This window comes from Ischnura elegans, chromosome 13 (assembly GCF_921293095.1).
Source record: "Ischnura elegans chromosome 13, ioIscEleg1.1, whole genome shotgun sequence".
Lineage (NCBI taxonomy): Eukaryota > Metazoa > Arthropoda > Insecta > Odonata > Coenagrionidae > Ischnura > Ischnura elegans.
Window position 1 is genome coordinate 17,874,838 of NC_060258.1, and position 22,747 is coordinate 17,897,584.

General features: G+C 39.9%; 2 protein-coding genes across 2 annotated transcripts in view; both read right to left on the reverse strand.

The window, feature by feature from the left end:
• The window catches only part of LOC124170049, a 70,730-nt gene extending 67,996 nt beyond the window's left edge, over positions 1 to 2,734 (reverse strand). The window contains exon 1 of the mRNA XM_046548733.1: positions 2,637 to 2,734. Within this exon, the coding sequence (XP_046404689.1) occupies positions 2,637 to 2,734 (98 nt within the window). The remainder of the gene's footprint in view (positions 1 to 2,636) is intronic.
• A 42-nt stretch (positions 2,735 to 2,776) lies between these two features.
• LOC124170050 lies at positions 2,777 to 4,184 on the reverse strand. The gene is made up of 2 exons (XM_046548734.1): positions 3,389 to 4,184; positions 2,777 to 2,796 (listed from the first exon to the last, which is right to left on the reverse strand). The coding sequence occupies exons 1-2, from the start codon at positions 4,182 to 4,184 to the stop codon at positions 2,777 to 2,779; spliced, it is 816 nt and encodes a 271-aa protein (XP_046404690.1).
• Positions 4,185 to 22,747: the final 18,563 nt, after the last annotated feature.

Genomic DNA, 22,747 nt, shown 5'->3' on the forward strand with positions numbered 1-22,747 from the left:
ATTTGATAATTTAAATTTTAATTTATTTTAGTTAGGAAAGTAATGCTAAGAAAATTTTCAGCTAAAATTGATAATATAAATTAAAATAACTATTTTGAAAAAGATGTTCGGGGATTTATTCAAAAACGTACTTACAGGCAAGCGGAAGTTTAAAATTTCTACGCTCCACAAGCAAATTAAAATCACTTTCACAAATTCTGCGCACTCAAGAGAACTTAACTTTCCTTCACCACAGTGAAAGTAGAACTGAGGGAATGATACACGTTTTTAAAAATCTAGAAGTTCCCGTGGAATTGTCTACCTAAACTACCCTGTCTTCATCGTATCTGCTTCAACAACTTTCTAGTGCTTGCTGTAGGTGCAGAACATGAGATTGTCACGCGATCCATAATTTTCGTCCATAAAATTTTGATTATTTAGTTGCCATCAGTAATCTATGTCCATGATTAGTAATGTTAAGTCACTGAACACTGCATTATTAGCCATCTTCTTGAACAACATTCTCTTCATCTCAAGAGTAAAACATTAGATTTAATGACGCTTTTTGCAGTTCGTTATTTGTTCAATTTGCCGACTTGGGTGGCGGCGGGGTAAAATGCTCGCCTGTCAAAGAAGTGTCGGGTTCGAGTCCCGCATGGGTAAGTTTCCTTTACCAAGCACAACGTTGTCGCAGAATAATTTATTCACGCCATTTATGTCAATATTGATCCGTCGGTACGTATGAATAAAGTATGAATTTTTTAACGTAAAACTAAATGTGGAAAAGTATTTATTCAATAAATTTGAAAGAAATAGAATTTTACAAAAATTACAACTCCCATAGAAGTATTGAGAAAGTAATGTAAAGCATATTCCGGAAATGTTATGGATTCCGAGCGAGCCAATTTTTGAAGCGACACAAAAATCGTTCATTTTTTCGTTCCCATGGAAATACCTCCGTTAAGACGGCCCAGGGCTCCGCTCCAGGGTGTCATAAAACGACCGTTTTCGAAATTAGAATCCTGAGGGTCAGGGATCGGTGATTGAAGAAGGTATAAGGGTTTCAGCTGGTATCTTTCTGGTAGGTCTTTTTGTATGAGTCCCAGGAAAACAACTCACTTTGTCGAGGTTTGAACGCTTTTAATAGAAGCATGGTCTTCGATCGTATCCAAAGATAACGAAATGAACTTCGATGAAACGTGCAAGTACATTGCATGAAAAACCTCCACTGTCTTCACCATAGACCATTTGAGAATCGGTGTCTTGAAGCAAAACATAAAAACGGTGAATATTGAGCGTTAAAACCCATACAGCTTACCGCGGCGCGGCTAATCCAACTCCCGACGCGCGGAGAAGAACCCTGCCGCGCGATCGAAAAATCAATGTAATTTCCGGTGACGCAAACTTATTTCAAAGAAAACTGCATAAAGACCTCAAGAAATCTTCAAACAATGCTCTTATATAAGTTACTCTGCGCGACCTTGCCGAAAACCTATTTGAAACTCTACCTAAATGTAAAACTTCGTCGAAAAACAGTATCCGCCATTTTTTTACTGCACGGTAAGAATTTATGGATTGTATTCTTTAAGATTACGGAAAATTAAAGAAACAACACCATGGTAACAGATTATGTGGTTTTTTATTCGGCAAGAATCCACCCATAACTTCACCATGCACTTACTTTGGAAGATTTTCAGAGAAAATTGAGGACGGGCGTTTTTATGGAAATTTGCTCACGTTTGAGCCTCTGTATCTCAGTAACGGGTAGAATCTATGTCAAATGAAGTACATATCAATACATTTCAATCATTTTTGAGTATACCTGCGAGGTTTCAAGTTTATAACTCAAAAAAAGCCATCTTGTAATTTTGTCCGGCTTTTTCCGATTTCCGCCCACTGTGCGCCGGGTAGGAAGACGATCGGCCGCCGCGGATGACGAAAAGGTATTTCGAGCCAACGGCGACTACTGAAGTGTACATAGCAAGATGAAACTCCAAGGCCAAGGCATTAGGAATCATTATCGACTTTAAAAATTATAGTATTACTTAAGATTAATGATAGCGCTTCCTGTCGGCAGATTTGTGGCCGTACTGGCCTCGACAGCTCTGTAACCGAAACTACTGGACTCGACTCGACATTCGTAATGCTAATGAAAACACTCGAGTCGAATACTAACTACTCGACTCGGATTTTCGAGTACTCGCATATCCTTAGCGTAAATGAATGAATTGCGGAAAATTTTTGTTAATCGTATTAATTATTTTCATTAATCATTATTGTAAGTTTCTGTTGAAGAGTTTAAAATTTTATGTCTGCATATTAAAGCTGGAATAATAAATGCTACATAATTTAATAAATAATAAATAATCTAATAAATGCTACGCCGTTCAAAGTACTCTTTTGTAACTTGGTTGGAATACTCATGGATATTAAGCCAGTGTCCCACGCTCAAAGCTGTATATAGATTTTTGTATCTAATTTGGATACAACACACGTACACCGTCTTTCACATAGGTCATTAGAACCTGCCTCTTATATTGCGTACGCATTGCGCACTTCCAAACTCGCCTAAATCCATGGCATTTAGTCAAATGGTGTTAATGACTAAAGTAACACAAAGAAAAATAATCTTTATTCAAAAAGGCTTGTATTCTTACCGAGGTAGTAGTCTCAACGATCGTAGGCTGAATACTTCCTTCCAGGTACCCATGTAACCACGCCATTTCCTGAAAGAAGGTGGTTTTGTAAGCCACATTTAAGACTAATTGGTAAAATACCTATGCAATAAGAATAGAAATCATCTAGAAAAAGGAGTAACTTAAGCAAAAACAAAGAACCCGTGAATAATATGGTAAAAAACCCAAGAAAAAGCATATTACGTTGTGCTTCCATGGATTCAGGGGATCTTCATTCGGAAGATCCCCTGAAGATGAAGAAAGATTTGATGCTTTCCCGGCGAATGATGTGAGTAAACTTCTCTCGGGTTTCCCACCGGGGTAAAGGCTTCATAATGGCCGACGTTTCGAGCTCCGACTCGGCGCTCATCATCAGGGCTACTGGATGCTGTGATGCGGGAATGGGCCTGCTTATATGCTGCCCTCCTCCGGTCAGGTTCCTCGGGATTGGCTGGTAGTTTCCCGCCTGGTGGAGTTGACTCCGGATTGGTCTGTCCTTCGTATCGTCCTTTCCCTGTATTCGGTCAGTTTTTTCAAAACGGGTTTCCAAGTGCTGCTAAGGGAATACCCTGAATCGCGATTAAAGCTCTTCCTCTCCAGTTTAATTTCGATGGCTTCTTTGGTGAGACGGTCCCAAAAACTTTTGGCATGACAAAGTATCTCTGTTTTTTCAAATTGAATTTTATGGGCGTGTTCGACACTATGCTCAGCAATGGCAGATTTTTCTAGCTGACCAAGCCTCAGATGCCGCTTATGTTCTTTAAGCCTGGTTTCAATGGTGCGGCCAGTTTCTCCAATGTATGCCTCACCGCACTCGCAGGGGACACGGTAGACACCAGGAATCTTGAGACCGGCTGGGTCCTTCGCTCGTACCAGCTGTTCCTTCAATTTCATGGGAGGCTTGTGGATGGTCTCGATGTTGTGCCTCCTGAGTATCCTCGAAATCTTTCCCGAAACTGATGAGACATAAGGCAGGCACGCTCTTGCAACCGGCTTTTCCTTGTCCTCTATATGGCGCTTATCCCGTGGTTCGGAGGTCCTTTTAAGGGCCATGGAAATTTGGTGTCCATTGTAACCATTTTGCGCAAAGGTTTTCTTCAGATGTGCCAACTCCGAGGGTAAACTGTTTTGGTGAGAGATGGACATGGCTCTATGAAACAGGGTTGTCAGTACAGCTGTGCGCTGCGAAGGATGATGGTGACTGCCTCCATTCAAGTACAAGTTGGTGCTTGTCGGTTTCCGATAAACGCTGTGGCCAAGAGTTCCATCGCTCTTCCGTTGGATGAGAATATCCAGGAACGGTAGCCGGCCATCCTTCTCTAGTTCCATGGTGAAGGTGATGTTGGGATGCCGGCTGTTCATGTGCTCCAAGAACTGGTCAAGGTTGTCCCTCCCGTGTGGCCACACTATGAAGGTATCGTCAAAGTACCGGTAGAAATACTTCGGGCGTAGCGGAGCTGAGTTTAAGGCCTTCTCTTCGAAATCCTCCATAAAGAAATTGGCGAAGGCGGGGGATAGAGGGGACCCCATGGCAACTCCCTCAGCCTGCTCAAAGAATTCACCGTTGAATTGGAAGTAGGTGGAAGTTAAAACGTGGTGAAATAATTTCACTGTGTCGGGTTCAAACTTGCGTTCCAAGAGACATAGAGTGTCAGTCACAGGAACACGGGTAAAAAGTGACACTACGTCTAGGCTAACTAGTAGGTCTGTTTTTTCCACATGGATTTCACTTAGTGTTTACACAAACTCCGCGGAATTCTTGATGTGATGTTCACATAGTCCCACGTATGGAGAGAGAATGCCGACGAGATGTCTCGCTAGGTCATAGGTGGGTGATCCAATGGTACTTACAATAGGCCTCAAAGGTGCTCCGTGTTTATGGATTTTCGGCAATCCATAGAGCCTCGGAGGAGCCGGTGCTTGTGGCCTCAGGTTCTTGACGGACGATCAAGAATTCCGCGGAGTTTGTGCAAACACTAAGTGAAATCCATGTGGAAAAAACAGACCTACTAGTTAGCCTTGACGTAGTGTCACTTTTTACCCGTGTTCCTGTGACTGACACTCTATGTCTCTTGGAACGCAAGTTTGAACCCGACACAGTGAAATTATTTCACCACGTTTTAACTTCCACCTACTTCCAATTCAACGGTGAATTCTTTGAGCAGGCTGAGGGAGTTGCCATGGGGTCCCCTCTATCCCCCACCGTCGCCAATTTCTTTATGGAGGATTTCGAAGAGAAGGTCTTAAACTCAGCTCCGCTACGCCCGAAGTATTTCTACCGGTACGTTGACGATACCTTCATAGTGTGGCCACACGGGAGGGACAACCTTGACCAGTTCTTGGAGCACATGAACAGCCGGCATCCCAACATCACCTTCACCATGGAACTAGAGAAGGATGGCCGGCTACCGTTCCTGGATATTCTCATCCAACGGAAGAGCGATGGAACTCTTGGCCACAGCGTTTATCGGAAACCGACAAGCACCAACTTGTACTTGAATGGAGGCAGTCACCATCATCCTTCGCAGCGCACAGCTGTACTGACAACCCTGTTTCATAGAGCCATGTCCATCTCTCACCAAAACAGTTTACCCTCGGAGTTGGCACATCTGAAGAAAACCTTTGCGCAAAATGGTTACAATGGACACCAAATTTCCATGGCCCTTAGAAGGACCTCCGAACCACGGGATAAGCGCCATATAGAGGACAAGGAAAAGCCGGTTGCAAGAGCGTGCCTGCCTTATGTCTCATCAGTTTCGGGAAAGATTTCGAGGATACTCAGGAGGCACAACATCGAGACCATCCACAAGCCTCCCATGAAATTGAAGGAACAGCTGGTACGAGCGAAGGACCCAGCCGGTCTCAAGATTCCTGGTGTCTACCGTGTCCCCTGCGAGTGCGGTGAGGCATACATTGGAGAAACTGGCCGCACCATTGAAACCAGGCTTAAAGAACATAAGCGGCATCTGAGGCTTGGTCAGCTAGAAAAATCTGCCATTGCTGAGCATAGTGTCGAACACGCCCATAAAATTCAATTTGAAAAAACAGAGATACTTTGTCATGCCAAAAGTTTTTGGGACCGTCTCACCAAAGAAGCCATCGAAATTAAACTGGAGAGGAAGAGCTTTAATCGCGATTCAGGGTATTCCCTTAGCAGCACTTGGAAACCCGTTTTGAAAAAACTGACCGAATACAGGGAAAGGACGATACGAAGGACAGACCAATCCGGAGTCAACTCCACCAGGCGGGAAACTACCAGCCAATCCCGAGGAACCTGACCGGAGGAGGGCAGCATATAAGCAGGCCCATTCCCGCATCACAGCATCCAGTAGCCCTGATGATGAGCGCCGAGTCGGAGCTCGAAACGTCGGCCATTATGAAGCCTTTACCCCGGTGGGAAACCCGAGAGAAATTTACTCACATCCCCTGAAGATGATCAGCAAGTCGCGTATCGAAACGTCGGGAGACATGGACGGAATCAACCGGTGGAAAACTCGAGAAACTTTTATGTAACTTGTATGTGGTGCATGACTGTTGCGCTACCAGAAAGAAGTCTTTATAACCGAGCTGTTTGGTTTCCTTAACACGAACCTCACGTCATCACTATTGGCAACTTAAATATCACGAGGATGACGAAGGTTACACTATTTTCCTCTATAAGTCCTGCACCTAGGTGTTTTACAGAGTTTCGTTTGGATCATAAAAGAGTTGGGCGGCCTTAATACGGTGTGTAGACGAAACCCTTGGAAAAGAAATGTAAAATTATGCCACAACTTATGTAGATGATGTAGTGGTATTCTCGCGATCCTTCAATTATCACCTATCCCATTTAAATATTGCATTTTGACCTATTCAAAAGGCTAATTTAAGATTGAATTTATCGATATGGCGTTCCTTTAAACAAAATCAATTTTATGGGTTGTGCCATTAGTGTCTATGGTATAATGCCAACCCAGGTAAGATACAAGCGATCACGCAGTACCAACAGCCATAAAGCGTGAGGAAACTGTGCGTTTTTTGGGAGTCTGTAATTATTATTCTCGTCTTTGCCGACACCATTCCGAGAGTAATGGCCCTGTGCTCAACCTTCTAAAGAAAGTAAATAAACGGCGGCGGATGGAGGAACATGAAAAATCCTTCAGAGCCGCAAAGTAAATATTTGTGAGTAGCGTCAATATATCTCACCCGGACTTTTCAAAACGCATGTTCCTTCAAAATGATGGTAGCAATTATGAAGTAGGTTCAGTGCTGAGCCAAAAAGATAAATCAGATAAGGAAAAGGCAACATCTTTATTAATCCGTAAGCTTTGTGGGCCGGTGAGTTTGTACTCCACAATGGAAAAAGAAATATTAGCCAAAGTATGGGTGCTTGAAAAGTTACGGGCCTTTCTCTTGGGCCGAGAATTCACGATCGTTACGGATCGTAAATCCTAAATATTTTTGAATAAATTTTACTTGAAAGATAATAGGATGAGGATAAAAGCGATGTCGATTCAAGAGTTCTCGTTTGAGATACAAAACTTTGAGGGCAACCCAAATATTGTTCGTGATTGGCTAAGTAGACATCCCTGTGGGAAAAACGAAGCGGTAGTTAGAGGTCACATGGTTTTAATTATTCCAGAAGTCAATCTGGGAATTTACGAGACGTTGTGGCAAGGAGTTGAGGCTTTGAAAAGAGCTCAATTTAAGGATCCTAGAGTTTCACCCTAAAATCTAATTTTAGATGGATCGCTACCCAAGGATGATTCGCAATAACGGAACGTAGACAGACGAGCCGACAGATTTGAGGTCAGTTAAGAGATAGTCCATGTGCGGCTAGGTAAGGATGGTAAGTTTAGAATGTGGGTGCTAAGTAGCCAAGTTAAGAAGAGGATCCAATACGTGCATGCCTCGCATGCTTACGCAAAAAATTGCGATGATCACTAGTGAAAGATTTTTATGGAAGGACATGGGCAGACAAATACGTAAATTGATCCGTGCCTGCCATGTTTGTCAAAGGACAAAATTAGGAATTGCGCTTACCCAGGGCCGATGTGAAACATATTGAAAAGCACCATGCCCATTTTATAAAACAGCTACATGAGCATTCGCACTTTCGTTATTTAAGTCATCAGGGAAACATATTTCCCATTAGTTCTAAAAACAAATCCATTCCCTATTAACTGCATACTGCAACATTTCATTGAATGCTGAAGAGGACAATTGATGATGCACTAGTGATTTTATTCCATTTTCACGTAAGAAAATCTCTCTTTTCCCAGATGGAGGAAGGTAGAGTTCTGGTCTTTACAATAAACTGCTTTACCGGTCAGTAGAAATATACATCGCTCGGTTGGCTTAAGGATGTGCGCTTCGGTGGTGTAATTTTTATGTTGTGATTTGTTTTCCTTCCTCGTCAATAAATAGTTCATCATAAATAACACTATTTGTTTGTCGCCCTATGAATCGATAAGCAATAATTTATATTTATTAACGTATGGTTTTAAAAAACTTGATATACGACCCAGCCGTAAGTTTTCCAAATTTTCAACAGACAACAGAAAAATTTAAAACTTCAGTCCCCAGTTTCTTCAGTTTCATGCACACGCGGACCAAAATCATCTCCAGGTTCTTGCATGCCCAAAAACATTTAGGAAGCAGCTTTCCTGAATCAATAATAGCATACTTCGTTGTGTATGAATGTGTTACTTTACTCGTGTTCCAAAGAGCCATTAAAAAAAATTCTCTCCCTTTTTGAGAGCGTTCTCTGTGTATCACCTCTGTACGCACACCCATTCTGATCTTTCGTATATTTTACGAAATCCCTATTAAATTTGGAGATTAAGCTTTTTGTTTACTTCTGAAACGTCATTGTTGATTGCAGTATTTTTGCGATAGAAGTTCGTTATATTGTTCTGCGATACTGATCACTTGTTGACACTTATATTGATTTTTTTTGCTTTTCACAATTTCATGTCTCTTCTTGGAGGACAGAACCCATGAAGCACTTGAGGGAGAATTCAAATCCTAGCAATATTTCCGAAACGACGCTGATATTGCCCATTTTTTTTAAAGCCCAGGCCATCACCGGTTCATTCCTGCTCCTGAATATTACGAAGCGATCGCATACCCATCTGTAGATCATTTCAAGCCAGTCGAGTTTCGTTCCCCATGATATAAAATCAATCTATCATATTGCCAGCATTCTCTTATGTTTTAAATGTATCGAACCTTGGTTTCGGAGCGTGGCAATTTTTGGTAGTGATATGGGTAGACAGATAAAAATCTACTCGCCTTAGGCACCTGGGAAGCTCTTCAAAGACTATGTCTAAAATCGTTTTCTTTGAATATGAGTTCCCTTTCACCAGAATGGGGGAACAGGAGTGGGAGGGAGGTGAGATATCGCGCTGTAGGATCCTCTGTGGAGGATTTGGAGAAGCTGGAGCAGGAGGGGGAGCAGAGAGATTGAGAAGAAGTGCAAGGTCAGTTTTATTGATGTGTAGAGAAGGGCTGGCAGACGGAGGATTCGCGGTATATAGCGGTAAAAATATTTCGTTTTTGGAAAAGAAATTTAAAAGAGAGGACAGTTTCCTCAGTGCTTTTTGACGCCTCATAGTGAGGGAATTATGAGCAGAAATAAGACATTTGTGGACGATGGAGAGCGACTGTGAGCTGCAGAGATTGATTACATTAAATAGAGATTCAATATGGGATTTGTATTGTGAAACCAGGGTATTGTATTGGAAAATGACTTAATAGCGCATGTTGATTGAGAGTTGGTATCCTAAAGAATGGAAAAAAAAGGAAGAATGGGAGACAGGCTGGATAGGGGAAGCTTAATGGTAAGTTCTTTAGCAATTGTTTCTAAGGAAAGGTAGGAAGATAAATTGCTCGTGACAAGTGAGGTAGGCAAGGCTCGTGACAGAGGTAGGCAAGTATTCTAAGATGGAAACAGTCATTGAAATCCAGATTGTGGGAAAATGTGAATAAATGGAAATTTTAGAATGGATGAACAGCGGTAAAGTAGGGATAGGACGACGAATATTTGCTGGCAGCTGAAGACTCGGGAACTAGATGGCAATCACTGTAGTCGCTGAGGCGCTTGAAATCGGAAGATCATACTGATTGAATGCGTATAGCAACGATATATATTTGAAGCATTTGAAGGACAATGCCAAGAGATGCATAAAATCCGATTGCATACCTCAAAATGCACTTTTTGCCTAACACTAGGCGTTAGTAACAAATCAAATGTTAATTACAATTTAAGCAACAATTTTTCAATAGATTTATAAGAAGATAATTAATAAATGTGAATCATAAGAATCAAAGGTTTAATAAGGTAGTGAACCATTTTTTATCGACTATTTAAATTTTTATTTTTTAAATCGTTCAGAACTGTGATTGTGATTATACTTACGAAGAAATGTTCGCGATTAACTCCGCCAGCATTGGCCAAAAGATAAACACGAGCGTTAGGCCAAGGTATAGGTAGTTGGCTTCGCTACAGTGTTTGTAGGCCACGTAACAATCAGAGATTACATCCAGCAGGTAAAGGAAGGGGAACAGTATCAGCAGGAGAACCTTTTGGAATAAAAACATCAAAACAATAGAAAGAGCTTTCATACTCTGCACATGCAAGCTTATCCATGTAACACATCTATTTCATGCACTTGAGTACCTGGTTCAATATATGCGTGTGGTAGAGTCACAGACATTAAAAGATTAACGGATTTTTCAACTACATTTTTTTTTAATTGAGTTAAATTGTAGATTTTTTAAAACATTTCATCCTAGCCATTAACAAGGAGTTTAAACTTCTTATAATAACTTCATTGTACATATATCACGTATGCATTAAATTTTAAAGTAATACGAAAGATTTGACCACCAATTCTCAAGTTCACGGACGTGCCAATCATCGCAGCGGATATGTACTCAGGTTTTTCTTAAATCCTCTTTCACATGGCAGCATCAACATAATACTCTTTGCCCCAATCATTAAAAATGCCATTCAGAGGGTATCATTTGTGTTAAATTTTAAAGTTCACCGTGAAAATAAACTCTTATGGAATTAGTGAGTTCCTTGAGGAATCATTCTTTCAGAGGATTGTTTCAATGCTTATGTGCATTCAGTTTGTATTAAGATGGTCCTGTATATTACAATGAAAGACCAGAGATGAATAAATGTTATTGTCATAAGTATAATTATTAAATGTGAAAAAACCATGGTTTAAAAATCAGTTGGTTTATTTGTTGGGGTCTGAGGAAAGAGCCGAATGCGTGATGGCTGAATTGAAATTAATATCTTTAAGTATACTTTTGATAAAAAACTTCCCAAAAAATGGAATAACTCCACTGACGGAAAATATTTTTACAAAAGAAAGCTGCATTGTTCAAAAGGTACTATGAGGGTAAAAAGAAGGCTGGGAGATGCTATGTACTTGGAGGTTACACGCTAGTCTGATATTGCTTAAAGAATAAGAATAGATATCATACAGAGCGATACAGGGAATATGCATCAGAATCCCATCATATTTCCAGACATCAACTGAAATTATAAATAAAGAGAGATATTTTACGGGACGAATAGGTCTGGAAATTTATTTTGTCCTTGCTTTGAGTACTTAAAAAAGTTCTAGGCGGAACTTCGTTTGCGCATTTACTTTTTATATGAAACCGACTGCATTTTTACCACCCCAAACAAATGCCTAACCATGCTTATGACACATTATACCTATATCTGCGCACTAGATGTAGACGTGAAGCTTCCGGACAAAAGAAGAAACTATCGACTGAAAATTGAATCTATCACTGAAATTTAATCGATAGCCATTCATTTTACCCTTATTATACCCTAATTTATTCTGCATCAAGAAAACATGCCAGTGAATTGGAAAATTTGATGACGGAATGGACAGTGAGGCAAGGAAGCTTAGTAAGCAAAGTGATCCATTGCCATCTATCCTGGTAGCGCTAAACTCAACCACATCAAAAAAAAAACAAGAAACATATGCTATACTAGGAACGACTAGAATCACAGATTAAACAACACATGAAACAAACCGGATATCGATTCAATCAACGTAACCGAAAAATGCGAACATCGTTTCTTCTACTGTGCCATGAAGCCAAAAGTATTTCTCATAGTTAGTATCTGTTAAAAAAGCAATGTACCGGAATTTGAGGAATTCTAGTGTCTTAAAGAGGAACCATCATTTCAAACATGCCCGAAAACCTCCCCTTATTTTGACATATGTTGTTGCTCATTATTTTTTCTATCGAGTAGTGAAAAAATATAACTATGTCACCGGCCATTTAAAAAAGATTTATGGATTTGCAAATGACGGATTTTCACCTTGAAATACATTGTCTTTATGGGAGAATGATGACCTTCCCTTGTAAAACATTTTTTATCTCAAATTTGGCCCGAAATATATCGTTGAAAAATTAAAACAGCATAGGATAGGCATCGATGCCCAATATATATATTTTTAGAAGGGGTTACCGATATGTTAGCGTCAGTATTTAAGTTTAAAGAACATACTTCCGGTTTTCGGCAGAGTGAGCAGCCATTATGCTGCGGAGGTAGTGGCAACGTTGCAAAGTATACGGAGGTAAAATATGAAGAGCGATATTGCTCCTGTCGACTGCTGCGTAATTCCAGTGAATTGGATTTTTCGGAGTCATTTTTCTACGAATTCATTAAAGGAATATTCAGTTCATATCGAAACGTGCTATACACCGAAATACGAAATTTATCAGTGCTGGTTGTTAAAGTAATTCCTATATGCGACTACATTTTATTGAACATGCGAATAACATGACCGGAATTCAATACATCCTTTGAAATCGTCGGCGTATCGCTTCAAAAGCGAAAATGATAGAAGATAATGAGACTTGCGATAGTTTATCTGTTCTTGTGAATACTACTTCAAATTGTTTTTCGAAAAATATGCATCGTTTTCAACTTGTAGAGAATACTTATTTAAATAGAAGTTCTAAGCATAAAGTAGAAAATCTAGCGCATTTTGTATTTAATCATCAGTTTAATTGATATTAAATGTCTAGAATAAGGTGTACAGGTAAATGAATGTACCACGAGACAAGCATATTGCTGTTGGGTACCGACTATGTAATATTTGGAAATACAACTTCGCGAGCGTACTAATTAATCGAATATTCACCCATGTTATTCATCGAAAGTATAAAATAAAATAGACAAGTGTAAGTACTTCCTTTTTCACTGACCAAACAATTTACTTTGATACGTTTTCCAAAGGTCCAATTAGCATAATTTGAAAAAACAACAATAAATACATTTACCTACTCATGAAGTCATTGCAGGAGGATGAAAATTAGGATGCATTCCTGAACAATCGATGGCAGCTGACATAAGCGAGTCCGTAGAAGTTGCAATGCCAGCCTTCCAAATTTACTGAAACTTCGGCGCTAGGAACAAGTATTATTTAATTATCCTGATACTAATGATTCGAATTACATTTGGGTTATAACTGACACATTAGTTTCTAATTTTCACTAATCAACTCCTTATTAATAGTATGGATGAGGCTATTGAATGGAAAATCTACAAAGAAATAAACATTAAAGAGCTTTGTGTCAGTCATTCGACAGGGACTTTAATCTTCATAAATCAAGACATAAACATTGATTATTTAAACAATGATGGACACTTTATGTTGGGAAATATTGCAAAAATTTCTTAAGAAATTAAAAATGCACGTCGACGATTCGGTATCCTTCGACAGATGCACTCGTTGAAATCGCTTCGATGGAATTGATGGATTCACTTTTGGCCAAATTTCGTTTCCTCAAATAATCCAAGCTCTTATCTTTACCTTCAGACACAAATTTGCCTTTAAATGGGCATAATGACGCCATCACTTCAGCCCAAAGTTATATTTAATAACTTGAGGCTAAGTAAAAGGGATAATAAAACGAGTAATATTGTCACAATGCAACGTAACTCTACGAGGTAACGTAAACAAACAAAGGTGCTCAACCGGTGTGAAAATCAAAGCGTTGTCGAGTTGGTGGTCAGCAATTATAAATAAACCATTTTTCCAAATTAGGTTGAAATTAACAGAGAAAAAGGTCTCATTAGTTAAGTTCATTTTATTCATCACAAATGATGTAGTTATAAAGCTTTACTGTATTTCCTGAGAAAGTACTTAAATTCTTCCGATACCTAAAGAGTCAATATAACAGCCATGCATTGTACAGCTATTTTGATTGATTTAGAATTACTTTTAATTTTTATGAATGACTAATTTAGCGATTATAACTCGTTGTTATCGAGTTTATCTAACTAATGAAAGCAGTATTTCGAAGCGCAGGTTCCTCCTTAATGAAGCAATCAATTTCAATCCAACAAAGAGCATAAGGAGGAGAACTTATTTCTGCCTTTGATTATTTGCTATTTAAAATATTCGCTTCGTATTATTTCCTTTACTTAAGTTTTACTAAAAAGTACCCGTTTTTTGTGCGTTACATCAAGTTGCCCAAATTACAGCGCTTAGTAATCCCTCAGTTTTCGTTTCAATAACTTGGAATTTTGATATGATGAATCCAAATGTATTATCAACAATGTGGAGAAAACAAATTGCTTATGCCACTGAAATTGATCGGTTTGTCGACAAGAGGGAAAATATTAGCTGACTTCTAAACCAATGGGTCAATTGAAAATTGATTGGTACCATTGTGTGTCGTAGAATGTAAGTGATGAATTATTTAGATCATGCAAGTTAAACGTCAACAGTATATTCAGTATCGTTTCATGTTAATTCTTGTTTCCGCTCTGGTTGTCGCTTTTGATCTGCCTACCGAGACAGGCGAAAACAAAGCAACATATAACAGAGAGTCTCTGAAAGCCGCACGCAGTTACCATAACTTGCATTGTGACGCACGGTACCCTAGCAGTCCTTGAATCATCCACTTGTCGATTCTGCAGAGTTGGGGGCAACCACGCGCCTCTTTTCTCCTCCCTCTTCCACGACGGAGATGGCGGTACGTGTATAGAAACAACCAGATAAATATTAATCCATTAACGGCCAAGGCTTATATTCGGTAGAAATATTTGAATTTATCATCATATTTAGTCTTAATAGATACTAGAAAAGAAATTTTAAAAAAATTAAGGCTTTAAAAAATTTATTTATACGAAAAAAATAATGACGCGTTTTTGCACCTTTGGCGGAATGTGGGTACTTCGGTTACAATACCGTGAAAAACTAAAATATTTTTCTTTTCCTCCTTTTTAATTTATAAACACATAGAAACGCATAATTTAGTATTTAAAATCATTAAGTAACCGTTCATACTATAAACATCCCTTTTATTAATGAAAATTATTTGAATATTAGGGCACATTACATTTTACCCAAAAATATACATTGTGCCTATTACATTACCTACACCTTGTTACCTTTTTCTCGATAATATGACCTGCATTATCTTCTTTAGTGTCTGCTAGTAAAGAATTACGAGAAGGTTTCTCTTTTTTCGGATTTGATGGTCCTTTTGCTTCTATTTCTTAGTGATTGCCATAGCTGAATAGGTCACCTTTGATTGACGTTAGCGCGTCATATGATCTATGAGAAATCAATTGGAAACATTTTGAGCCAACTGACCCTCCTATAGATTTTCAATGAATTAGATAACACACTTTCCAGTAAATTGGTAAACAATGTCCACCACCACTTTTTCCCTCTGATTTTGATTCTATAATTCGCGTTTGCATTATCGTGATGTATAATCCACCTATGGGATTATTGGAATGCTGGGGAATAGTTATGCCTTTTCTTTCAAATGGTAAATTGGCCATTTGTTGCTGGCCACAATTGCAACAGAGGTTTCATTCCATTTACCGCGAAAAATTCAGATTCCTCGTCAAAAGCATGATCAATTTTCTGAGGTTTTTTCCAAAAGCTTTAGGGTCTTCAAGGCACTTTCCAGTTCTAATTTCCCGAGTGGTTCAAGTTACAAAGGATCGCCTTTCCTTCAGTGTTTGGAAAAAGGAACATGTATAAGAGAAGTTGTCAAAAAATAACCGATGCTGAGTAATTTCGGGAATTATTTTCAAGAGATGGGAAACAAAGATAGCTCCTAATCCTACCTTCACTCCATTAGAGTTTCATTGATTTAGCCCCTGCATACGAAGACAAATTGGATGAGGTAACCATCTGAAGAGCAAAGGCACCATAATTTGAACCCTAATCTAACCGGTTCATTTTGTATCAACATTTTTGCTGAGTGGCGTCCAAATCACGGAACCATTTGCTCATCCATAGAAAGGTTATGAGAAAAAATTCCAAACAGCAAAAAAAATTAGCATTCAGCATAATAAATATTGGTCTCAGCTTTGCACATTTGTCCGTTTTGTCGAGAGAAAAGGTGGATATTTTCCTTTATCTCTTTCTACTCATTCAACCCATTTATCTTTATAATATCTTTAGACAAGTACAAGTCCTGCTGCGGGAGCACATGATACCTAGAGAGAATCAAAATCTCAAGACACTTCTCAAGTCTACAATACTAATTGTAACTGATGCCTACTGCTATAAGTAAAATATATTGCTTTTTTTGAAAAATATACCATTCCCTGCCAAACATCGCCATCAAGAAACCTGAGGAAAATTTCAGATGGAGACATACCTCCAAATTCACGTCTTATTTTTTCGTCATATTCCTTCTCTTTAGATATTAGACGACACAAAAACTTAGCATCAATATCCTTTTTCCATTTTGGAAAACTAGTGCCTTTTATCAGACGACTGGATATCTTTTTGGTACTCTGGTGGCTTTCCTTCTTCTTCTTGCGCACTCAGCGGGTTCTCCACCATGCTATTGCCTCGATGCGTTTGCGATGTTACCGCGATGCCATTGTTAATCGGCTTCGCAGTTCAAATGTAATCATCGACGTGTTCTTCATCAGTCAAGTTCTTAACGTCTGGCGGTATTTAGACAACATCCGTGGCGTCATCCACAGAATCCAGGGTATCCTCTAAAAAGGTCAAGATATCTTGGGTGGACATGCACCTTCTTTTATTATCCACCCACAGTAGTCTCGGAAAATTTGATGAAATGAAAAAGGTAATTTTTTCACTCTTACGTTACCTGAAACGCTGATATTGAAGATTTAGGATCACCCAGTCACACACGTTATACCTAACGCATGCGTATAGGCCAATGACACTAACTTCTTGAAGCTTTCTTCTAGTGTTAGAAGGTAATATCCATTGAACAATACATAGCAGTGATCCGTTTCTAAATGACCAGCACTGTTTGAGAAACAGTACATTACACACAGTTGAAAACCGATAGGTCTCGTGGCGGGTAATCAAGCTGCTCATTAGTACACAATGGCTAAGAGAAGCCACATTTTAGAAGACGACATCTGTGAGTCCATTAAGATAAGAAAGTACGTTTTATGGTATTTAAAACCCAACACGGATTAAATTGATTCACCGAATAATTACAGGGCAGCGTACAATATTAGTGACCAAGGTTTGCTACATTTGTCTCTTGGTACGGTGCCTCAGTCCTAATCCGCCATACCCCCAAACGCCAAAGGTGCGAAAACGCACCATTATATTCAAGTGTCAAAATTGTACATCTCTAAATATATTATTTGGTTTTAAAAAATCTGAGTAATTAAGCATTTTTAGTACACTTATAATACTAGTATTAGGATTCATAAATATTCTTAGTGCACTCGTATCAAAATATTTAATTGATAGCCCTCGATGAGCAAGAAACTTAGTAAACTTGAAAAATTATAACTAAATAATCACGTCAAAATTATTAACGAAAATGGTTTTAAAAATAAGTTTACCATCTAAAGGCTAATTTACCATGGAAAAACTATTAAATAACGGAGTAAATATTTTTTCACGAACTAATTAAAAAATTGTGCGTTTTCGCAGCTTTGGCCGTAAATGGGTTAAGTAATATGGACTTAAATAGCGATATTTAATGTAAATGTTATAAGCAGCTGTCTTCAATTCATTCCACATTACTTTCGAAGTTAGTAGAGATTTGCGTTGTTTACTGCTAATCATTCAATTATTGTGGTATTAACAATTTGTTTTCTACAAACTGTAAATAATACGTGTATAATTACTTACGCGTGAATTTCCGGGTACTGTGCTTATCCTCGCCCCAACCATTGCTATCTTGGCCTCTTCGTATTGTACTGGTCCCATAAAAAAAATCCCTCCAGACTCACTGGATTTCCCGCAGGATTTATTATAAGATGAATGATCCGGATGCCCGTAGGCACGACTAATATTCTTAATCAACTGTCCCGGCTTGTAGTGACTAGGTCATTGAATAACGAGTGATGCCCCTGGAATCAGACTTTTAATTGGATTAAAAGGACATGAATAGGGTTTACCCGGGTTCCGAGATGATCGCGTTAGCGTCTCAAGGAATGCGCTCAAAGAATGGGAAATGCTGGCCTTTGAATTATGAACAATATTATGATTTCTACGATAACATTTAATGAAGTACAAAACTTAATATTCATCGTCGTCACCCATATTACCCACTTCCTACACACACGGCTTCACCTCAAAATACCTTAAAAATCACAGGTTGTCTCCAAAAAATGCACTTTAGATCACACGTTGACTCCTTGTCAATTCTCTCTCAATTATAGCAATTCTTGCGCTGGGTTCTGGGTTTTTTCGATGTGTAGGAGTTTCGAATTCGGATTTTTTAAAGATCGTGACTTCGAATTTCTGCTAGTGAAAAATCCAGCTGTGGACTCATTTTGAGTCGCGAGGGGCGTCTTGGCGGAAGGCCTACCCAATAAGCACGTTCTCACGTCAAGGTGGTGTCCTATTAGCGAATTCATCCGGGTTTTCTCGCTCATTAGTATCAAAATTGGAGGACATTATGCCTCATTGTATTTTTGGGGAATGTGAGTTGGTCCACTCGTTAGGGACTAAGTAGTAGAGTATGGGGTAGGGTGGTGCGAAAAAAACTCAAGATACAAATTTCGTGTCGCTATAGCGCGGAAAAGTTGCGATACGTAAATATCAGAAAAACAAAAAAAGAATAATTAAAATCGGACGTCATCTTCCGATCCCGCAAAGCGCCTGAAAAAGGACAAAAATTGAAAAAATGTTTTTTTTTCGTTGTAATTAAATAAAATTTAATTAATATCTTTTAAAGCTATAGCAAAAACCTATAACAATTAGTATAGGTTATTATTAATATATACATATTTTTGGTTTTATACGGTCATTTCGGGAAAATCTATCGCAGTGAGAGGACTCATAGACACTGGGTCTGATACGTCTTTTGTTACGGAATGGTTGGCACAAACTCTGGGACTTCAGTGAACTAAGGTCAGCGTTCCGATCATGGGCATACAAGGTCAAGAAGTGGGTACTGCTTTAAGCATGGTAAACGTGACGGTTACATCTTCCTTCGACAGAAACTTTAAACTAGATCTTCAATCCTTGGTGCTTAAAAGGCTAACCGCTCTTACTCCCTCTCACTATGCGATATTGCACCCATGGTCTCATCTGGAGGATTTGACCTTTGCGGATCCAACTCATGCCATTCCTTCATCAGTTGACCTCATCTTGGGCGCCGATGTCTGCGGGGAAATACTTTTAAGTGAAGTTCGCGAAGGGCCTGTAGGAACTCCTACTGCCCGTTTAATTCCTTTTGGATGGGTGTTAATGGGACCTGTTTCGCGTGCGAAGGATATGCAATTTCAGATTGACAGTGCTACCGCTATGCATGTGCGATGGATGGAATGAGATTCAGAAATTTTAGTCCCTTGAGGAAGTTTCCACGGTAACACCGCCGTCAGAAGAGGATTCTTATGGTGAACATCATTTCAAAACGACTCACCGCAGGGACTCTGATGGGAGATATGTAGTACGTTTGCCATTCAGGCCAAACACTTCGCTGAAATTGTATCCTTCTCGGGAGTCAGCTATGAAATTATGTTTGAAAAACGAGAATCGACTCAGAAGTCAACCTGTTTTGAGGGAGAAGTATGCCGCATTTATGACAGAACATGGAACTTACTGGTGCGAGCGATCAATTATATTACTTGCCACACCATGCTGTTTCAAAAGAAAATGACGAAGCGCTTAAAGTTCGAATTGTATTTAATGCATCTTTTAAGAGTGCCTCTGGTAATTCTTTAAATGATTTATTGTTGAGTGGACCTCGTCAGAAACCGGATTTGTGGTTGATTCTAACGCGTTGGCGTTTTTTTCGAGTGGCTTTTACTTCGGACATAGTGAAAATGTTCTGCCAAATTCGATTGCATGAGGACGGCTCAGACTTTCAACGTGTTATTTGGCGTAAGGATCCTTCCGAAATAGTCTCCGATTATAAGCTGACTACGGTTACTGACGGTACGGCTCCAGCCCCATTTCCTAGCTATCAGAGTACTTCGGCATTTGGTACTTAACGAGAGTCATTCATTCCCTTTGGGAGCAAAAGCAGTGGCACGACATTCTTACGTGGATGGCATTCTTTGTGGTGCAGATGATTGAGATGATGCTATGGAAGTTAAGATACAATTAACTGAATTGTGTGCAGCTGTACTTTTAACTTGCTTCCTGGTGAAAATAGTGAAAGGTCTTCAGTTCGTATCTGTGCCAGTATTCTGCTGGACAGATCCAGCAGTTTCTTTGGCTTGGATCCGTGGCCACCCCTCAAGGTGGAAGACCTTCGTGGCTCATCGCGTCGCGGAGATCCAGACGTCGCTTCCGGGGGCCCAGTGGAGTTGCGTCAACACCAAGCTCAACCCAGCTGATGCTGAAACTCGTGGGTTCAGCCCTGACGAACTGATGGACTCCTCTCTCTGGTGGAGTGGACCAACATGGCTTGCCGGCCGGGAAGAGGGGTGAAGCTGTGGGAAACCCCAATCATCAGGTGCTGAGGATTCGGAGATGCGGATGGCCGTAAACCACTCTGCAACTTCCCTTCATAACTCAGGTGATGTAGTACAAAGATTTTAATAATACCTGCGCCGGCTAAACGTCATGTCTCTGTGCCTAAGATGGTTCCACAATTTCTGGAATAAAAGCCACAAACGCTCGGGGTTTGTCTCCCCCGAGGAGCGTGCCGAAGCTTTGATTGCTTTAATCAGGAGCACGCAGTCCACAGCTTTCCGAGACGAACTTGCAGCCTTGACGTCTAGGAAATCACTGAAAAGGTAATCACCCCTGCTACCTCTTCGACCTTTTTGGATGGACTACTTCGCGTGGGTGGTCGACTAAGAAATTCAGTGCTGGACTATGACGAGAAATATCCCATCACCACTTCACCGTGCTGCTGGTGCGCCACGCACACGCAGCCACCCTTCATGGCGGGCTGCAAGCTACATCAGCGTATCTAGCGCAACGGTACTGGATCATCCGCAGCCGCGTGGTGGTGAAGCGATAAATCAGGACGTGTGTGACCTGCGCCCGGCTTCGTGGAGAGACTCTGGTGCAACCCATGGGTGATCTTCCAGAAGAAAGGGTTTAACCCCAAAGACCATTCTCATCTACTGGACTGGACTATGCTGGTCCATTCCTCCTGAGGGCCACTAAGGGTTGGGGGCACAAAGCATATAAAGGATATATTTGCCTTTTTATCTGTATGGTAACGAAAGCCATTCACCTTGAATGTGTATCTGATCTTACCACTAACACTTTTCTCCTTGCTTTTCGCAGATTTGTTTCGCGAAGAGGTGCTTGTTATCTTCTCTACAGCGACAACGCCTCAACCTTCCGAGGAGCTGCGCAAGAATTGAAGACAATGTTTCAGCAATCCTCATCCTTCTATAAAGAAGTCGGCTGTCAGCTGAGCAACACGGGGACGCAGTGGACCTTTATCCCACTGTACGCGCCGCACTTTGGAGGCATATGGGAGGCAGCAAAAAAATCTACTAAATTTCATTTACATCGCGTAATTGGCGACCAAATACTTACATTTGAGGAAACGACTACCCTACTCTGCCAAATTGAATCATGTCTAAACTATCGGCCACTCTCGCCTTTGAGCAATTCCGTAGATGATATAACGCCGTTAACTCCCGGGCATTTTCTAATTGGGGAACCTCTGGTTGCCATGTCAGAACAATCAACATTCACTAGTAACGGAAGAGATTTGACTAAGAAATATAAACTTTTGATGCAAATGAGGGATAAATTTTGGACTAGCCGGTCAAGGGAATATCTCAATCAACTGCAAAATCTTCCCAAATGGCGACAAATATCGCCTAACTTGACTGTTGGGGCATTAGTTGTCGTAAAGGATTCTTTGTTATCCCCAACTAAAAGGCAAATGGCGAGAGTAGTGGAAGTATGTCCTGGAAATGATGGTTTAGTTAGAGTCGCAAAACTAAAGACTTCAAAGGGTTTTATTTTGCGCCCTGTCAATAAGATATGTATATTGTCTAACTAAATATTTATTGTTAAATTACTTGTTTCGGTGGTAAGCCATATTCACTTTTGTGTGTTTTCTTTTAATCTGTAAGTTGGCTGCCCCCATCTTCTTGTCACGGCGGGCGGCTATAAATGTTAAGGTAATTATTTGGACATTGCCGAGGCGGGCGGTATGTTAAGGCTTTTTGAATTCCCTCCAGGTGGCGACGGAGGGGGAGGGAGAGGTCTAGTGCGCATGCGCTGAGCCGAATGGGAGTATCGTCGCGCCCGGCATTCATTCTCATTCTTACGCCGAACCGTACCTTGTAAGGTTGGCCTGCACTCTGTATCCACTATTAAAGAAGTTCAGCTAAATATACAAATTTCATTTCAAAATTAATTATTACACAACTCTGAAAAACCGGCTAAATTGCAAAATTTATGCATCTTTAATGATCTGGTGCGATCGGTAATAACAGTTTAAAACCATAAATACGCATATATTAATAATAACCTATGCTATTGTAATAATTTTTTTGCGAAAGCGCAAAATGATATAAATTTTAATTCCTTTTTTACAACGTAGAAAAAAAAACATTTGTTTTCATTTTTGTCCTTTTTTTCAGGTGCTTTGCGGGATCGGAAAAAGACGTCCGATTTTATTAATTCTTTTTTTTTCTTTACTGACGTATCGCAAATGTTCCGCACTAT